General features: G+C 39.3%; 1 protein-coding gene across 2 annotated transcripts in view; it reads right to left on the bottom strand.

Moving 5' to 3' along the window:
* Positions 1-13,628: 13,628 nt before the first annotated feature.
* The window catches only part of UBXN8 (UBX domain protein 8), a 29,016-nt gene continuing 24,558 nt past the window's right edge, over positions 13,629-18,086 (bottom strand). For both annotated transcript variants that reach the window (XM_015062679.3, XM_015062678.3), the window contains 2 exons: positions 17,918-17,992; positions 13,629-15,494 (listed from right to left, as the gene is read on the bottom strand). In XM_015062679.3, coding sequence (XP_014918165.1) covers positions 15,327-15,494; positions 17,918-17,992 — 243 coding nt within the window. In that variant the 3' untranslated portion in view covers positions 13,629-15,326. The remainder of the gene's footprint in view (positions 15,495-17,917; positions 17,993-18,086) is intronic.

Here is an 18,086-nt window from a genome sequence, read left to right as displayed (position 1 = left end):
ATCCTTAAAACAAACAAACAAACAAAAACCTAGTAACAATTAAGGGAACAGTAAGAAGATATAACAACTGTAAATATTTATGTACCCGATGTGGTAGCACCCAAATACATAAAGCATCTGTTAACAGACACAAAGGAAGAAATCGATAGTAATACGATAATAATAGCAGATTAAAAAAATTTTTTTTAATGTTTTATTTTTAAGACAGAGCATGAGTGGGATAGGGGCAGAGAGAGAGAGAGGGAAACACAGAATCCGAGGCAGGCTCCAGGCTCTGAGCTGTCAGCACGGAGCCCGACGTGGGGCTCAAACTCATGAACTGTGAGATCATGACCTGGCCAGAAGTTGGACACTTAACCGACTGAGTCACCCAGGCGCCCCAATAGTAGCAGACTTTAACACTGCCTAACATCAATGGATAGATCATCCAGAAGAAAATTAACAAGGAAACAGTGACTTTAAATGATACATTGGACTAGATGGATCTAACAGATATAGTCAGAGCATTCCATCCAAAACAGAATATACATTCTTTTCAAATGCACATGGAACATTCTCCAGAATAGATCACATTAGGCCACAAAACAAATTCAAAATTCTCAACGAATTAAAAAAATTAAAGTCCTATCATGCATCTTTTCTGACCACGATGGTATGGAACTGGAAATCAATCACAAGAAAAAGTCTTGGAGGGGCACCTGGGTGGCTCAGTCGATTAAGCAGTTAAGTATTTGACTTTTGGTTTTGGCTCAGGTCATGATCTTGCAGTTCCCGGATCAAGCCCAGCTTTGGGCTCTGTGCTAAGAGTAGAACATGACTGGGATTCTCTCTCTCCTCTCTCTTTGCCCCTTACCAGCTCACACACCCATGCATTCTTTCTCTCTCAAAATAAAGAAATAAACATTAAAAACAAATCTGGAAAGAACACAAATACATGAGGGCTAAATAATGTGCTACCAAATGGGTCAACCAAGAAATCAGAGAAGAAATTTAAAAATACTTGGAGACAAATGAAAATGAAAACACAGTGGTCCAAATCTTTACAATGTAGCAAAAGCAATTTTTTTTAATGTTTTTATTTATTTTTGAGACAGAGAGAAAACACTAGCTGGGGAGGGGCAGAGAGAGAGGGAGAGAGAGAACCCCAAGCAGGCTCTACTGTCAGCACAGAGCCTGACGTGGGACTTGATCTCAGAAACTGTGAGATCATGACCTGAGCCAAAATAGAGTCAGACCTTTAAGCAACTGAGCCACCCAGGTGCCCCAAGCAAAAGCAATTCTAAGAGGGAACCTGATAGCACTATGGGCCTATCTCCTCAAAAAGCAAGAAACATCTGGGATGCCTGGGTGGCTCAGTTGGTTAAGCGTCCAACTTCAGCTCAGGTCATGATCTTGCAGTTAGTGGGTTCGAGCCTGCATCAGGCTCTGTGCTGACAGCTCAGATCCTGGAGCCTGCTTCAGATTTTATATCTTGCTCTCTCTCTCTCTCTGCCCCTCCTCTGCTCGTGTTCTATCTCAAAAATAAACATTAAAAAAAAAAAAAAAGGCAAGAAACAACCTAACCTTACACCTAAAGCAACGAGAAAAAGAACAAAGCCCAAGACAGTAAAAGGAAAGAAAAAATAAAGATTAGAGCAGAAATAAATGAAATAGAGACTAAAAACACAATGAAACTGGGAGCTAGTTTTTTGAAAAGGTCAACAAAATTGATGAACCTTTAGTAAGACTCATTTAAAAAAAGAGAGAACTCAAATAAATAAAATCAGAATTGAAACAGGAAAAGTAACAATCGACACCACAGAAATATAAAGGATTGTAAGAGTAGTGTTACTAAAAATAATATGCCAACAAATTGGACAATCTAGAGAACATGGATAAATTCCTAGAAACATAAAATCTTCCAAAATTGAATCAGGAAGAAATGGAAAATTTGAACAGACTGATTGCTAGCAAAGAAATTGACTCAGTAATCAAAAATCTCCCAGCAAAAGTCCAGGACCAGATGGCTTCACAGGTGAATTCTACCAAACATTTAAAGAAGAGTTAATACCAGGGCACCTGGATGGCTCAGTCTGTTGGGTGTTTGACCTCAGCTCAGGTTCCATCCCCATGTTGGGCTCTGTATGGACAGCTCAGAGCCCTCCCCTGCTCATTCTGTCTCTCAAAAATAAAAAAATAAAATAAAATAAAAAATACTCTCTCAAAAAAAAATTTAAAAATAATGAATGAATGAATGAATGAATGAATGAATAAAAATAAAGAAGAGTCGGTACCTACTGTCTCAAACTATTCTAAAAAATACAAGTGGAAGGAAAGCTTCCAAATTCTGAAGCCAGCATTATCCAAATACCAAAAACAGATAAAGACCTCACAAAAAAAGAAAACTAGAGGCCGATATCTCTGGTGAACACAGATGTAAAACTCCTCAACAGAATGTTAGCAAACTGAATCCAACAATACATTAAAAAGTCATTTACCACAATCAAGTGGGATTTACTCCGGGGATGCAAGGGTGGTTCAATGTTTACAAATTAATCAATGTGATACATTCTATCAACAAGAAGAAGAATAAAAACCATATGATCATTTCAATAGATGCAGAAAAACCACTCAATAAAGTACAGCATCCACATCCATTTATGATAAAAACTTTCAACAGAATAGATTTAAAGGAAATATGCCTCAAAATAATAAAGGCCATATGTGAAAATCTCACAGCTAACATACTCATTGGCGAAAAACAGATTTTCCTCTAAGATCAGGAAAAAGACAAGAATGTCCGCTCTCACCACTTTTATTCAACATTGTACTGGAAGTCCTAGCCGCAGCAATCAGACAAAAAATAAAAGGCATCCAAGTTGGTAAAGAAGAAGTAAAACTTTCACTATATGCAGATGATAGGATACTATATAGAGAAAACCGTAAAGACTCCATCAAAAAACTACTAGAACTGATAAATGAATTCAGTAAGGTCACAGGATACAGTGTTAAATACGGAAATCCACTGCATTTCTATACACTAATAATGACGTAGCAGAAAGAGAAATTAAGAAGACACTCCCATTTAAAATTTAAAAATTTAAACTCCCATTTAAAATTTAAAAAAAGAGTAAAATACTTAAGAATAAACTTAACAAAAGATGTATTCCAAAACCTGTTAAAAACTGAAGAAGAAATTGAAGATGACACAAACAAATGGAAAAATATCTATGCTCATGGATTGGGAGAACCAACACTGTTAAAATGTCCCACACTGCTCAAAACAATCTACAAATATAATGCAATCCCTATCAAACTACCAATAGCATTTCTCATAGAACTTGAACAAATAACCCTAAAATTTGTATGGAACCACAAAAAACCCCACATAGGCAAATCAGTCTTGAAAAAGCAGCACAAAACTGGAAGTATCATAATCCCAGATTTAAAAGCTATAGTAATCAGTAAGTTTATCATATAGTAAACAGTATGGTACTGGCACAAAAATAGACATATAGATTGACAGAACAGAATAGAGAACCCAGAAATAAATCCACAGTTTTATGGTCAATTAACTTACAATGGGAGAGGCAAGAATATACAATAGAAAAAAGGCAAACTCTTCACTAAATGGTACTGGGAAAACTGGACAGTACATGCAAAAGAAACTGGACCCTTTTCGTATACCATACATGCAAAGAAAATTCAAAATGGATTAAAGACCTAAATGTGATACCTGAAACCATAAAATCCCTAGAAGAAAATATAGGCAGCAATCACTTTGATATCAGCCATAGAAACACTTTTCTGGATAGGTCCCCTTTGGCAATGGAAACAAAACCAAAAATAAACTATGGGGACTACACCAAAATAAAAATCTTTTGTACAGTGAAGGAAACCATCAACAAGGCAAAAAGACAACCTACTGAATGGCAGAAGATATTTGCAAATGATATATCTGAAAAGGGGTTAATATCCAGAATATATAAAAAACGTATACAACTCAATACCAAAAAAACAAATAATCGAATTAAAAATGAGCAGAGGATATGAATAAACATTTTTCCATGGAAGACGTACGGATGGCCAATAGTATTAAAAGGTGTTCATCACCACTTACCATCAGAGAAATGCAAATCAAAACTACAATGAGATATCACCTCAGTCCTGTCAGAATGACTAATAAAAAACACAAATAACAAGTGTTCACAAGGATGTGAAGAAAAAGGAACTGATGGAAATGTAAGCCGGTACTACCAGCCATTATGGAAAACAGTATGGCAGTTCCTCAAAAAATTAAGAACAGAATTATCATATGATCCAATAATTCCACTACTGGGTATTTACCCAAAGAAAATAAAAACACGAATTTAAGGGGCGCCTGGGTGGCTCAGTCGGTTAAGCGTCCGACTTCAGCCAGGTCACGATCTCACGGTCCGTGAGTTCGAGCCCCACTCGGGCTCTGGGCTGACGGCTCAGAGCCTGGAGCCTCCTTCCGATTCTGTGTCTCCCTCTCTATCTGCCCCTCCCCCGTTCATGCTCTGTCTCTCTCTGTCTCAAAAATAAATAAACGTTTAAAAAAAATTTTAAAAACACGAATTTAAGAAGATATGTGCACCCCTATGTTTATTGCAGCATTATTTAAAATAGCCAGGGTATGGTAGCAACCCAAGTGCCCATGGATGCACTTAGATGAATAGATGAAGATGTGGTGTATAATACAATGGAATATTACTTGGCCATAAAAAATAATGAAATCTTGCCATTTGGATCAGAGGGTATAATGCTAAGTGAAATAAGTGGGTCAGAGAAAGGAAATACCATATGATTTCACTCATATGTGAAATTTAAGAAATAAATGAATGAAAAAAGAAACAAAAAAACAGACTCTTAAATACAGTGAACAAACTAGTCATTGTTAGAGGGGAGGCGGTGGGTGAAATAGGTGAAGGGGATTAAGAGTACACTTATCTTGATGAGCACCGAGTAGTATACGGAACTGTTGAATCACTATATCGTACACCTGGAACTAATATAACACATCAATAACTGATGTTGGTGAGAACATAGAGAAATTGGAGCGCTCTTACACTGCTATCAAAAAATGTAAGACGGTATAGCCCCTTTGGGAAACTTGGCAGTTTCTTAAGCATAAAATTACCTTGTGCCTAGCAATTTTACTCGTACATATCTACCCAAGAGAAACTACAATACATGTTGACACAAAGATAAGTATGCAAATATTTATAGCAACATCAACTATAATAGCCAAAAACTGGAAACAATCTAAATGTCCATCAACTGCTGAATGGATAGACAGAAATGTTATATTCATACAACAGTAAAGTACTATTAATAAAAAGGAAAAAAAGGGGGGGCACCTGGGTGGCTCAGTCAATTAAGCCTTCGACTTCGGCTCAGGTCATGATCTTGTGGTTCCTGGGTTCGAGCCCCGCTTCAGATTCTGTGCTGACAGCTCAGAGCCTGGAGCTTGCTTGCGATTCTGTTTCCCTCTCTCTCTCTCTGCCCCTCCTCCCCCTCTCATACTCTGTCTCTGTCTCTCAAAAATAAATAAACATTGAAAAATAATGGGGCGCCTGGGTGGCTCAGTCGGTTGAGCGTCCGACTTCGGCTCAGGCCATGATATCGAGGTTTGTAAGTTTGAGCCCCGCATGGGGCTCTGTGCTAACAGTTCAGAGCCTGGAGCCTGCTTCAGATTCTGTGTCTCCCTCTCTCTCTGACCCTCCCCTGTTCAAGCTCTGTCTCTGTCTCAAAAATAAAATAAAAACATTAAAAAAAATTTTTGTTTAAATAATTAAATAAATGCATAAAATAAATAAATAAAAAGGAATAAACTGAAATGTATTACAACATGAATTTCACAATGTGCTAGTGAAAGAATGAAACATGAGAAACTACATATATTCCACTTATATGAAAATTGCAGAAAAAGATACATTTATAGGGACAGAAGTAGATTAGTGTTTGCCTTGGGGTGGCCAGTAGAAATGGGAAGTAACTGTAAATAGGCATGAGGGATCTTACTGGAACAATGAAAATGTTCTAAGACTGATTTATTGTCATAGCTGTTTCATTTGATAAGTTTTCCCAAAAATCTCTTTTTAACGTTTATTTATTTTTGAGACAGAGAGAGACACAGCATGAACGGGGGAGGGTCAGAGAGAGAAGGAGACACAGAATTTGAAACAGGCTCCAGGCTCTGAGCTGTCAGCACAGAGCCCGACGCGGGGCTCGAACTCACGGACCGCGAGATCATAACCTGAGCCAAAGTCGGATGCTCAACCGACTGAGCAGCCCAGGCGCCCCATCTTTTTTTTTTTTTTTTTTTAATTTTTAAAAAAATTTTTTTAACGTTTATTCATTTTTGAGAGACAGAGACAGAGTATGAGCGGGGAAGGGGCAGAGAGAGAGGAAGACACAGAATCTGAAGTAGGCTCCAGGCTTGGAGCTGTCAGCACAGAGCCCGACACAGGGCTCAAACTCATGAACTGTGAGATCATGACCTGAGCCGAAGTCGGACGCTCAACCAATGAGCCACCCAGGCACCCCATCTTTTTTTTTAATATATTAATTTCCACACCCAACCTGTAGCTCGAACCTGCACCCCCAAAATCCAGAGTTGTATGCTCTACTGACTGAGCCAACCAGGCACTCCCAAAAGTCTTTTATTTGTACCCTTGAAATGGGAAAATGTTATATATAAACTATACCTTAGTGAAGCTGTTTACAGAACAAAATAAAACCTGTGCAATGTAGGGGCAGCTGGGTGGCTCTGTCAGTTGAGTGTTGGACTCTTGATTTCAGGTCATGGTCTCACGGTTCTGGTATGGAGCCCCACGCTGGACTCTGTGCTGACAACTTGGAGCCTGCATGGGTTCTCTCCCTTTTTTTCTCTCTGCTCCTCCCCAACTCATGCTTGCTCATTCTCATTCTCTCTCTCTCTCTCTCAAAATAAATAAGTATACATTTAAAAAAACAACAGGGGCACCTGGGTGGCTCAGTCAGTTAAGAGTCGACTTTGGCTCAGTTCATGATCTTGCAGTTCATGAGTTTGAGCCCCTCACTGGGTTCTGTGCTGATGGCTCAGAGCCTGGAGCCTGCTTCAGATTCTGTGTCTCCTCTCTCTGCCCCTCCCCCGGCGCGCTCTCTCTCTCTCTCTCTCTCTCTCTCTCTCTCTCTCAAAAATAAACATTAAAAAAAAACAAGACAACAAACTTGTGCAATGTAACCAAACCAGTCTTTAAAGGGAAATTTATAACTAAGTGCTTGTATTATTATTTTTTTTTTAACATTTTTATTTATTTTTGGGACAGAGAGAGACAGAACATGAACGGGGGAGGGGCAGAGAGAGAGGGAGACACAGAATCGGAAACAGGCTCCAGGCTCTGAGCCATCAGCCCAGAGCCCGACGCGGGGCTCGAACTCCCGGACCGCGAGATCGTGACCTGGCTGAAGTCGGACGCTTAACCGACTGCGCCACCCAGGAGCCCCTAAGTGCTTGTATTATAATAAAGGAAGAGTTTAATATTAATGAACTAAGTGTTTACTACTCCATAAAAGTTAAAAGATTACAGCAAATATTAAAAGAAATAAAATATTCCAAAGAAAAGATCAACAAAACCAAAGCTGATACTTGAAGACTAATAAAATATGAAGGAAAGGAAGACACAAATAAAAGCCTGAGTTTTGCAAAATAGAAGATTCAAAAGGGAATAAAAAAATTAAAAGGGTACTATGAATACTATTTGCCAATAAATTGAAAACAAACAATGAGCAAATTACTGGAGTATCTTGACCTTATCAAAACTGACTAAAAAATAAATGGAGTCTAAACACTCATCTTACCAGGGGTGCCTGGCTGGCTCAATCAGTAGAGCATGCAACTCTTGATCTTGGGGTTTTGAGTATGAGCCCCACATTGCGTGTAGAGATTAAAAATAAAATCTGGGGGCACCTGGGTGGCTCAGTTGGTTAAGGGTCCGACTCTTGATGTCAGTTCATTTCAGCTCAGATCATTTCATGAGCTCACGGTTCATGTGTTTGAGCCCCGAGTTGCATTGGGCTCTGTGCTGACAGCATGATGGAACTTGTTTGGGATTCTCTCTCTCTCCTTCTCTCTCTGCCCCTCCCTCACTCTCAAAGTAAATAACTTAAAAAAAATAAATATATAGTCTACCTTCAAGTGATATCCCACCACTTCACGTACAGAACCTTTCACTAGTATACTTCCATTGATCCCCTCACACTTTCTGCTACCGTTGTCTTACACCTTTCTTTTACAAGTATTAAAAATCCCATAGAACATTATCACTTTGTTTAAACAGTAGACTATCATGTAAAGTGATTTATATAATAAGGAAAACCTTTTATGTATGTACTCAGGTCAATCTATACCATTTCAAATGCACTTAATTCCTTTATGTAAATTCATATTTCCATCTCGTATAATGTTTTTTTTCTTCTGAAAGGTTTACTTGAATATTTCTTGTAAGGCAAGTCTGCTGGTAATGCATTCCTTCAGCTTTTGTATATCTTAAAAAGTATTTGGGGGCGCCTGGGTGGCTCAGTTGGTTGAGCATCCGACTTCGTCTCAGGTCATGATCTCACAGTTCATGGGTTTGAGCCCTGAGTCGGGCTCTGTGCTGAATGCTTGCTTGGAGCCTGAAGCCTGCTTGGGATTCTGTGTCTCCTTCTCTCTCTGCCCCTCCCCCGCTCATGCTCTGTCTCTCAAAAATAAATAAATGTAAAAAAAAATTTTTTTTTAAGTATTTGTTTCAGCGCACCTGGGTGGCTCAGTTGGTTAAGCAAATGACTTCGGTTCACATCATGATCTTGGGGTTTGTGAGTTCAAGCCCCTCATTGGGCTTGTTGCTGTCAGCATGGAGCCCGTTTTGGAGCCTCTGTCCCCTCCCACTCTCTGCCCCTACCCCACTCATGCTCTCTCTCACAAAAATAAAACATTAAAAATTTGTTAATAAAATTTAAAAAATAAAATAAAGTATTTGTTTCATGTTCTATTTTGAAAGATATTTTCTCCATTGTCCCTGTGTACCTGTATCGGAGAGAGGGTTTTCCTCCGTGCTCAGTCTGTGTGTTGTGGTTGCAGCCTGCTGGTGCCTGGGACCGGGTGCCAAGTTCATGGCAGGAGCAGGAGAGATGCCCTATTGTCCTAACTCCGCCTCCATCTCAGGCAGGCCCTTTGTGTTTTGACTTCCCAGGTGAGGTTTTCTCAGGGTTCCTGTTCTTCCTACCTGTGGCAACCAAACTCCGCCTTGTATCTGTGGTTGGTCTAGGGTGGCTGTTTGCTGCGCCACCCCCAGCAATAGCCAGCATCTGTTTCGTATCTGTATCCAGCCCTCCCCCAGGAATGAGAATGTTTGCTTCTACTCTTCCCCTGGGAGCAATAAATCTTTACCTATGTCTTTGGAGAGGCAGATGGATCTTCCTTTTACTGCTTCTCCAGCCAACAGTAGATCTATGCCAGCGTCCTGAGGTCTTCGTACTTGGTGAACCGCCTATGGTTCTGCCTATGGTCCTCTACAAAGAGGCTTTGTAGAGGAGAAGGATCCTAGAAAGCTAGTGGAGCTTTAAACTCATTCCTCCACAGCCAGCAATCACCTCCTCATTTGCAACCAGGTTGGCCTTTCCTGGTCTCCTGCACCTGTCTTGCTCCCCTCCACAAACACCTGGCGAATGAAGGCTGATAGTAAGTGCTTTCAGGTGAGTGGAAACTCCCTTTCTGTCTCAGACCACCGGCCAGGACTGGCTTTGAGGCGGATGCCTTGTGCGGCCACATACAGCCCACACCTAGAAGGTCCTCACGCTTGATTTAATGCTCGCTGTCACCATCTGGAATTCTTCATTTTCCAGCGAGGTTTCCCACATTTTCATTTTGCACTAAGACTCACAAATTAAATAGCCAGTCCCATTCCAAAGTGATACAGCGGCCCACGCTTGGCCTTTAAAAATGTTAAAATCTTAGCTGGATTTGTCTTATCTGTTTGTATAGCACCCACAATTCTACCGAACCTCTTCCTGTCTCTCCTTGTAGTGGATTATCCCCCTTTGGAATTCTGGTTCCGTGAATCCTTTGCAGCCTCAGCAATCTGAGGCTCAAAAATGTTATGGTTTTGTGCATCATCCAGCTGCTTCTTGTTAGAGAAAAACATTCTTTACAGCTTTATCCTAAGTAGAAGGATACGTACGGTTTAGAAGGATATGTATTGTTATTTTTAGGATCTGTTTCAGCTAGCAGAACAATTAACTGATTAAGACTAGTCCCCCCCCCCCATCTCCTGCCACCTTTATTTATTTTTAATTTTTAAAAATGTTTTAATGTTTATTTTTGAGAGACAGAGCATCAGTGGGGGAGGGGCAGAGAGAGAGAGAGAGAGAGAGAGAGAGAGAGACATAGAATCTGAAGCAGGCTCCAGGCTCTGAGCTCTCAGCACAGAGCCCGACGACATGGGACTCAAACTCACAAACCACGAGATCATGACCTGAGCTGAAATCGGTTGATCAACCGACTGAGTCACCCAGGCGCCCCTGCCCTTTTTTTTTTTAATCTTAAGCCTGTTGATATCATTAAACAGTTTATCATGGAAATTATACAGAATTAGAAAGAAGAGTATAAGATACCCTAATGTACCTTTTATTAGGCTTTAATATTTATTCAGCTATATGCCTACCTACTGTCCTCTCCCCATTATTTTGAAGCAGATTTTTACCATAATTCCTATGATATTGCAGCATATATCTTTAGAGATAAAGATTCTTTTCTTTCTCACCTAACCACAATGCCATCATCATACTTAAAAATAATTCCTTAATTATGTTTCTAATTTTTCCAACTCATTTCAAAGGGACTATAGTATAAAAAATAGTATTATTGGGGCGCCTGGGTGGCGCAGTCGGTTAAGCGTCTGACTTCAGCCAGGTCAGGATCTCGCGGTCCGGGAGTTCGAGCCCCTCATCGGGCTCTGGGCTGATGGCTCAGAGCCTGGAACCTATTTCCGATTCTGTGTCTCCCTCTCTCTCTGCCCCTCCCCCGTTCATGCTCTGTCTCTCTCTGTCCCAAAAATAAGTAAACGTTGAAAAAAAATTAAAAAAAAATAGTATTATTAACCAAGAATCTAAAGATTTAAGGTTTGTGTCCTTTCTCTCCATCCAGGGGAAGAAATTAGTTTTGTAACCAAGGAAACAACCATCTATCATTAGCGCTTTAGTGGTACAACTAATAGTGTTTTTTCTTTGCTTAAAGAAAAATATATTGCTATGCAAAGAAATAGCCCCAATGATGTTTGTGTTAGAAATTGGGGACACAGGAGGAAACTTTATGCCGCAAATTTTAAAGGCCATTTGCTAATTACTAAAATTTGGCTTTTTAAAAGAGAACAAAGATTGTTTTTTTTTTAAATATGAAATTTATTGTCAAATTGGTTTCCATACAACACCCAGTGCTCATCCCGACAGAAAGATTGTTTTTTAACGATAATATTTTCTGTAGTCTGTATCCTTGGAAATGGATGATGATGGACAACTGAAAATAGAGTCTATGAAAGTCTGTGATCAGAACAGGTAAATACGGAAGTGTTTGTTCATTTTCTATTGTATTTCTATCTGCACTTGAGTCTATTTCAAAGAATAGTGGAAGCTTACTGTTTGAAAGGAGCCCTAAGACATATTGCCAGCTACAGAAGCCAAAGAATCTACCCAGAACAGCAAAAGGCATTCACCCTAAGGCCATTTCAACCTGTTAGGGAAAATATCCTGAATGTTTCTTGTACTAGTTCTCCCTTGCCACATAAAAATTTCCCCACCGCGGAGCTGGCTACCACAGTTCCTAAGTAGCACAGTTTCTTGTTAGCTTTCACAATATCAGTTTTTCAAGGGGTCTAAAAATGTGGGGTCCTTTTTGCTTTTTTAATCAATTGTACATAAGCATAGAAAGTCCAACAGGACACATTTTTTTTTTCCAACGTTTATTTATTTTTTGGGGGGGACAGAGAGAGACAGAGCATGAACGGGGGAGGGGCAGAGAGAGAGAGAGACACAGAATCGGAAACAGGCTCCAGGCTCTGAGCCATCAGCCCAGAGCCCGACGCGGGGCTCGAACTCCCGGACCGCGAGATCGTGACCTGGCTGAAGTCGGACGCTTAACCGACTGCGCCACCCAGGCGCCCCAGGACATACTTTTAGTATACAATTTTAGTCACACTTATTTCTGGGTATTGAGATTATGGGTTATTTTGTTTTCATAACTTTGTAAAGTTTTGAAACCCTTTGAGGACATCCGACTTCGGCTCAGGCCATGATCTCACGGTTCGTGGGTTGGTTGGAGTTCCGCATTGGGCTCTGGAGCCTGCTTTGGATCTGCCTCCTTCTCTCTCTGCCCCTCCCCGTTCATACTCTGTCTCTCTCAAAAATAATTATTTAAAAAAAATTGGGGGGGGGTCCCTGGGTGGCTCAGTCAGTTAAGCATCCATCTTTGATTCAGGTCATAATCTTGTGGTTCATAGGTTCAAGCCCCGTGTCGGGTTCTGTGCTGACAGCTCACAGCCTGGAGCCTGCTTTGGACTCTGTGTCTCCCTCTCTCTGCCACACCTCCCCTGTTTGTTGTGTCTCTCTCTCAAAAATAAACATTTTTTTAAAAATTAAAAAAAAAAAAAACCTGAAACCCTTTCACAATCAATTTGAGTCTTTTTTTTCATTAAAAATGTTTTTTTAATGTTTATTATTTTTGAGGGAGAGAGAGAGAGAACAAGCAAGGGAAGAGCAGAGAGAGAGGGAGGCACAGATTCTGAAGCAACCTTCAGGCTCTGAGCTGTCAGCACAGAGCCCCACACAGGGCTCAAAGTAACAAGCTGTGAGATCATGACTTGAGCTGAAGTCGGATGCTCAACTGGCTGAGCCACCCAAAGCGCACCCCCTTTTTTCATTTTGTTTTCAATGTGGGATATTCCAGAGACCAGAAAAAAAAAATGTTAAAGGTGAGAAACTTATTTTTTTCAAACATATATTAAGCATATACTGTATACTAAGTACTTCTGGAGGGAGAAAAAGATACAATTCTTGCTTTTAAGGAACTATTTGGGAAAACAAAAACATACCTATAGTACAGTGTAATAAATTCTACAGAAAAGGTAAAAGGAGCACTAAAGAGGGGCCAAAACACAAGAGGAGTCAAGTTAACTTTCTTAAAATGTTCATTTGTTTTGAGAGAGAGAGTGGGGTTAAAGCAGAGAGAGGGGGAGAGAATCCCAAGCAGACTCTGCACCACCAGGGCAGAGCCCAACGCGGGCATCTGTGAGATCATGACCTGAGCTGAAATAAAGTTCCCCAGAACACTTGAGAGTGGAACTTGGTATTATCGTACATGAATACACCATTGAAGGAAAATTAAATAACCAGATATGAAAACAAACAAAAAAACCCACCCAGGGGCGCCTGGGTGGCTCAGTTGGTTAGGTGTCTGACTCTTGGTCTTGGCAGGTCATGATCTTACAATTCATGGGTTTGAGTCCATCAGGCTCTACACTGGCCATGCAGAGCCTGCTTGGGATCTCTCTTCCTCTCTCACTGCTCCTCCCCTGCTCACTCTGTGGCTCTCAAAAGAAGTAAACTTAAAAAAGTGTAAAAAAGCTCACCTGTATTTTCATGTTTTCATTGTTTTACTATTATTTTATTTTTAGAGAGAGAACATGAGTTGGGGAGAAGGACAGAGGGAGAGAAAGAATCATAAGCAAGCATGGAGTCTGACACAGGGCTCGATCCCACAACTCTGGGATCAAGACCTGAGCTGAAATCAGGAGCTGGACGCTCAACTGAGTCACCCAGGCACCTTCCCATTGTTTTATTTATAAAAATATTGATCCACCTGGAACTTCCAAATGTTCCAATTTAATGTAAGGTGAAATGAAATAAACCTTGACACTGATTAAGTAAACAAAACATACCTATCGAAAAGAACTTTATTTTTTTTAAGCCTTTTTTTCACCTTTTTGTTTTTATTTTAATCACCCAGTGTTCATCACAAGTGCACTCCTTAATCCCTATCACCTATTTCACCCATCCTCCCACTCACCTCCCCTCTGGCAACTATCAGTTTGTCCTCTATAGTTAAGAGTCTGTTTCTTGGTTTGTCTTTTTCCCTTTGCTTATTTGTTTCTTAAATTCTACATGAGTGAAATAATATGGTATCTTTCTCTGACTTACTTTGCTTAGCATTATACTCTCTAGCTCCATCCATGTTGTTGCAAATGGCAAGATTTCATTCCTTTTTATGGCTAAATAATATTCCATTGTGTATGTATACCACATCTTCTTTATCCATTCATCAACTGATGGACACTTGGGCTGCTTCCGTATCTTCGCTATTGTCAATAATGCTGCTATAAACATACAGGGGCATGTATTGCTTTGAATTAGTACTCTTGTGTTCTTCGCCTACTTAGTAGTGTGATTGCTGGATCATAAGAGTTCAATTTTTAACGTTATGAAGAACCTCCACACTGTTTTCCACAGTGGCTGCACCAGTTTGCATTCCCACCAACAGTGCAAGAGGGTTCCCCTCTCTTCACATCCTCACCAAAATCTGTTTCCTGTACTATTGATTTTAGCCATTCTGACAGGAGCAAGGTGATATCTCGTTATAGTTTCGATTTGCATTTTCCCTGAGATGAGTAATGTTGAGCATCTTTTCATGTGTCTGTTGGCCGTCTGTATGTCTTCTTTGGAGAAATGTCTGTTCATATCTTCTGCCCATTTTTAATTGGATAATTTGTTTTTTGGGTGTTGAGTTTATAAGTTCTTTATATATTTTGGGTACTAACCCTTCATTGGATATCAAAAAGAACTGTAAAGCATTAGAGACCTTTGAAATGTCTTTAAAGTTTCATTTCTAGAAATAAAGCAGAACAAACATTTCTACCTAATAGATTTTAAAGAGTTTGACTGAATTGTGAAATGTTCAGTATGGCAAGGGTGGACTGAAGAGGCAGGAAACAAAGTCATATGATTTTGTTTTTCAACACAGTGATGAATGATGTCAGCTAGGAAAAATACAAATCATGGAGTGCCTTACTGTACACATTTTAATCTAGTTTTCAGATGGTACATTATGACGGCACATTCCAAAAACTATTATATGCAGAGAGCAATCCTTTTCTAATCCTTCGTGTCCATACATTCCCGAGGATATCAACATTAAAGTGTTTATTGCCTTGAGCTCAATCAAGGTATGGCATGATTTTAACATGAAACCTTTATGTCTTGTAAGATCATGGCATAACTGATTTTATGTAAAACAGGTCATTCTCATTTCTTAATTAGTTGCTCTGGTCTTTTTCTTCCACATTGAGTACAGTATCCATAGTTATTCCAATGTCCTGCAGGGACCAGCCTTCCTCTACTTCCAGAGGCCTTCTGGGAAAGGAAGTAGAAAGGCTGTATAGAGATATGTGGTACCCGATTTTCATCATCCAGTGAAATAAGACCTGAAAGATAAAAAGTTTAGTTATTAAATACTGTGCACAGTTGTATCCCTCTAGATTACCATGATATTTCACAATTCCTTCATTGTTAAATCATGCCCCGAGGAGTAATAAAACAAAACCTTCTAGAATTTAAAGGAAAATAGCATACCATGAATTGTGAGATGCAAATAACCCTTAGTACCTTTTGGAAGTTTCAGAGAAGGCCTAGGGACTATAGGCATCTATAGAGAGCAGAGGCATTTAACAACTAGGAAAGTCCCAACCACAAGGAATGGGGTGGTTATTCAACATAGAAAAGTTGAGAACAAAAGTTTAGCACTTGGGAAAAAAATTATTTAGATCAAAATCTAAGCCAATAGTCCACATCAAAATCACTCAGGAACTTTGTCACCATAGACCTATCCAAGCCCTAGGGACTCTGCCTTAGGATAGTCCAATTGTCAATGGGCCACCCCTATAAATTGAAAACATTTCCTGTTATGAGGATTTCCATAGTAACCATCAAAATGTCCACTTACTATTGCCTAAAAATGTCTGCCAAAGGACAGTTTGCTGCTTTAGGAAGAAACCTAGATACTACAATGTTCTCGAAGGAAGCTGGACTATCAACTACAGATAATCTCTGACTTCTCCTGCTAACCACCATCCAAGAACCTACTGATATTCCATGTAACAAATGTACATCTAAGTCATAAAGCTTCCTAATTTTCCAATATTTGGATAGACCTTAATTCAACCAATTCCCACATTATACCTTTGATCATTTATCTTATTTCTATAGAATAAATTCTCATAAATGAAATTAATGAAACACATTATACCTTTGATCATTTATCTTATTTCTATAGAATAAATTCTCATAAATGAAATTAATGAAACAAAAGATCTATTTTAAAGGTTACACGGGTAAATTATCTCATAGGAACAGTGTCCCAATTTATAAATTTATAGTCATAGGAACAGTTAATGAGAATCACCATTTTCTCCACACACTAGCCACAACTGGCTTACTCTTTTTCTTTTTTTAACATTTATTTACTTTTTGGGAAAGTGCAAGTGGGAGAGAGGCAGAGAGAAGGAGACAGGATCCAAAGCAGGCTCCATGCTGTCAGCACAGAGACTGATGTGGGGCTCAAACTCAAGAGGCGTGAGATCAAGAGTTGCCCCCTTAACCAGCTGAGACACCCAGGTGCCTACGTTACTCTTCTTTTTAATCTCTGACAATCTGATAAGCAGAAAATTATGTCCCATTTTAATTTATACTTCTTTGATTCTAAGTAAGGCCAAATATTTTTTCCCTATTTTTATTTGTCACTTTTATTTTTCTTTAGGAAATCCTAAGTGTTTTTTTTTTTTTTTTTCAACTGCCATCCTACTGAGGTGTTTACCTTTTCCTTGATTTGTATATTAGCTCTTTATAAAGATATTACTCTAGGGGTACCTGGGTGGCTTAGTCAGTTGAGCGTCCAACTTTGGCTCGGGTCATGATCTCATGGTTCATGGATTCGAGCCCCACGTCAGGCCCTGTCCTGACAGCGTGGAGCCTGGAACCTGCTTCAGATTCTGTGTCTCCGTCTCTCTCTGCCCCTCCCCTACACACACACACTCTCTCTCTCTCAAAAATGAATAAATGTTAAAAAATTTTTTAAAAACAAGAAAGAAATGACTCTATCATACATAGATGTAAAATATTTTCTCCAAATATTTAACTTTACAATTTTTTCTTTATAGAATGTTACATTTCTATTGTAACATTGGATGCAGTTGAATCCATCAGTATTTTCCATTATGGTTCATAGCATGCTCATCACAGAAGGTTAAATGCAATCAGGATAGAAAACTAGATATATTTCAATACAGTGCATAATTATATGTTTAAATGCACTTAAAAGTAGAAATACACCAAAATATTAGCAACTGACCTTGGCATTAGACTACAGATCAAGCCTTTTTTCCTCTCTACTTTTCTATGTTTTCCAAATTATTGCTAATGAACACAGCATTGTTTTTAAGAGAAAAAAAAAATCCATTGGAACAAAAGGAAATAAGCCCTAAAGAATGATCTGAAAATTACATCTAAGCAATAGGGCTTAAGTTAATAATCTATCAGGGATAATGGGAACAAAGTTAATACTGTCTGCTTCTGAAGGATATGAAAGCACATTATCTACCAAGCTGTGAAAATGTAATTAATTAAAAAACAACAAATAAAAAATAGGAAAAGAACTGGGAAAAAAAAAACTGAAAAAAGATCCAGCATGCTTAATTATCCAAATTTCCACAACACAGAGTATGTATAAATGCCCTTTACCCTTACCTGAAGGGAGCGCCAGACAAGGGAGTGGTAATATCTCCCCCACTGCATGGGAGAAAACTATTGTCAAATTCAACAAAAACATTTCTCAAAATATGAATTTCCTCACCTGTGAACTGCAAGACTTAAAAAACCTTCTTTTCAGGACCCTCCCACTTGGACATCGGAGAGCAACAGCAACTACCTGAGGAATAAAAATGTTCCAATAAGAATTCCAATCCAGCGTGCTCTGCAATTCCAAAATACTACTCCTACGAAACATCCGTAATTCTAAAAAG

Source organism: Acinonyx jubatus, chromosome B1, assembly GCF_027475565.1.
Source record: "Acinonyx jubatus isolate Ajub_Pintada_27869175 chromosome B1, VMU_Ajub_asm_v1.0, whole genome shotgun sequence".
Classification (NCBI taxonomy): Eukaryota; Metazoa; Chordata; class Mammalia; order Carnivora; family Felidae; genus Acinonyx; species Acinonyx jubatus.
Note: the sequence above shows the minus strand (reverse complement) of the source record. Positions and strands in the feature narration are given on the sequence as shown.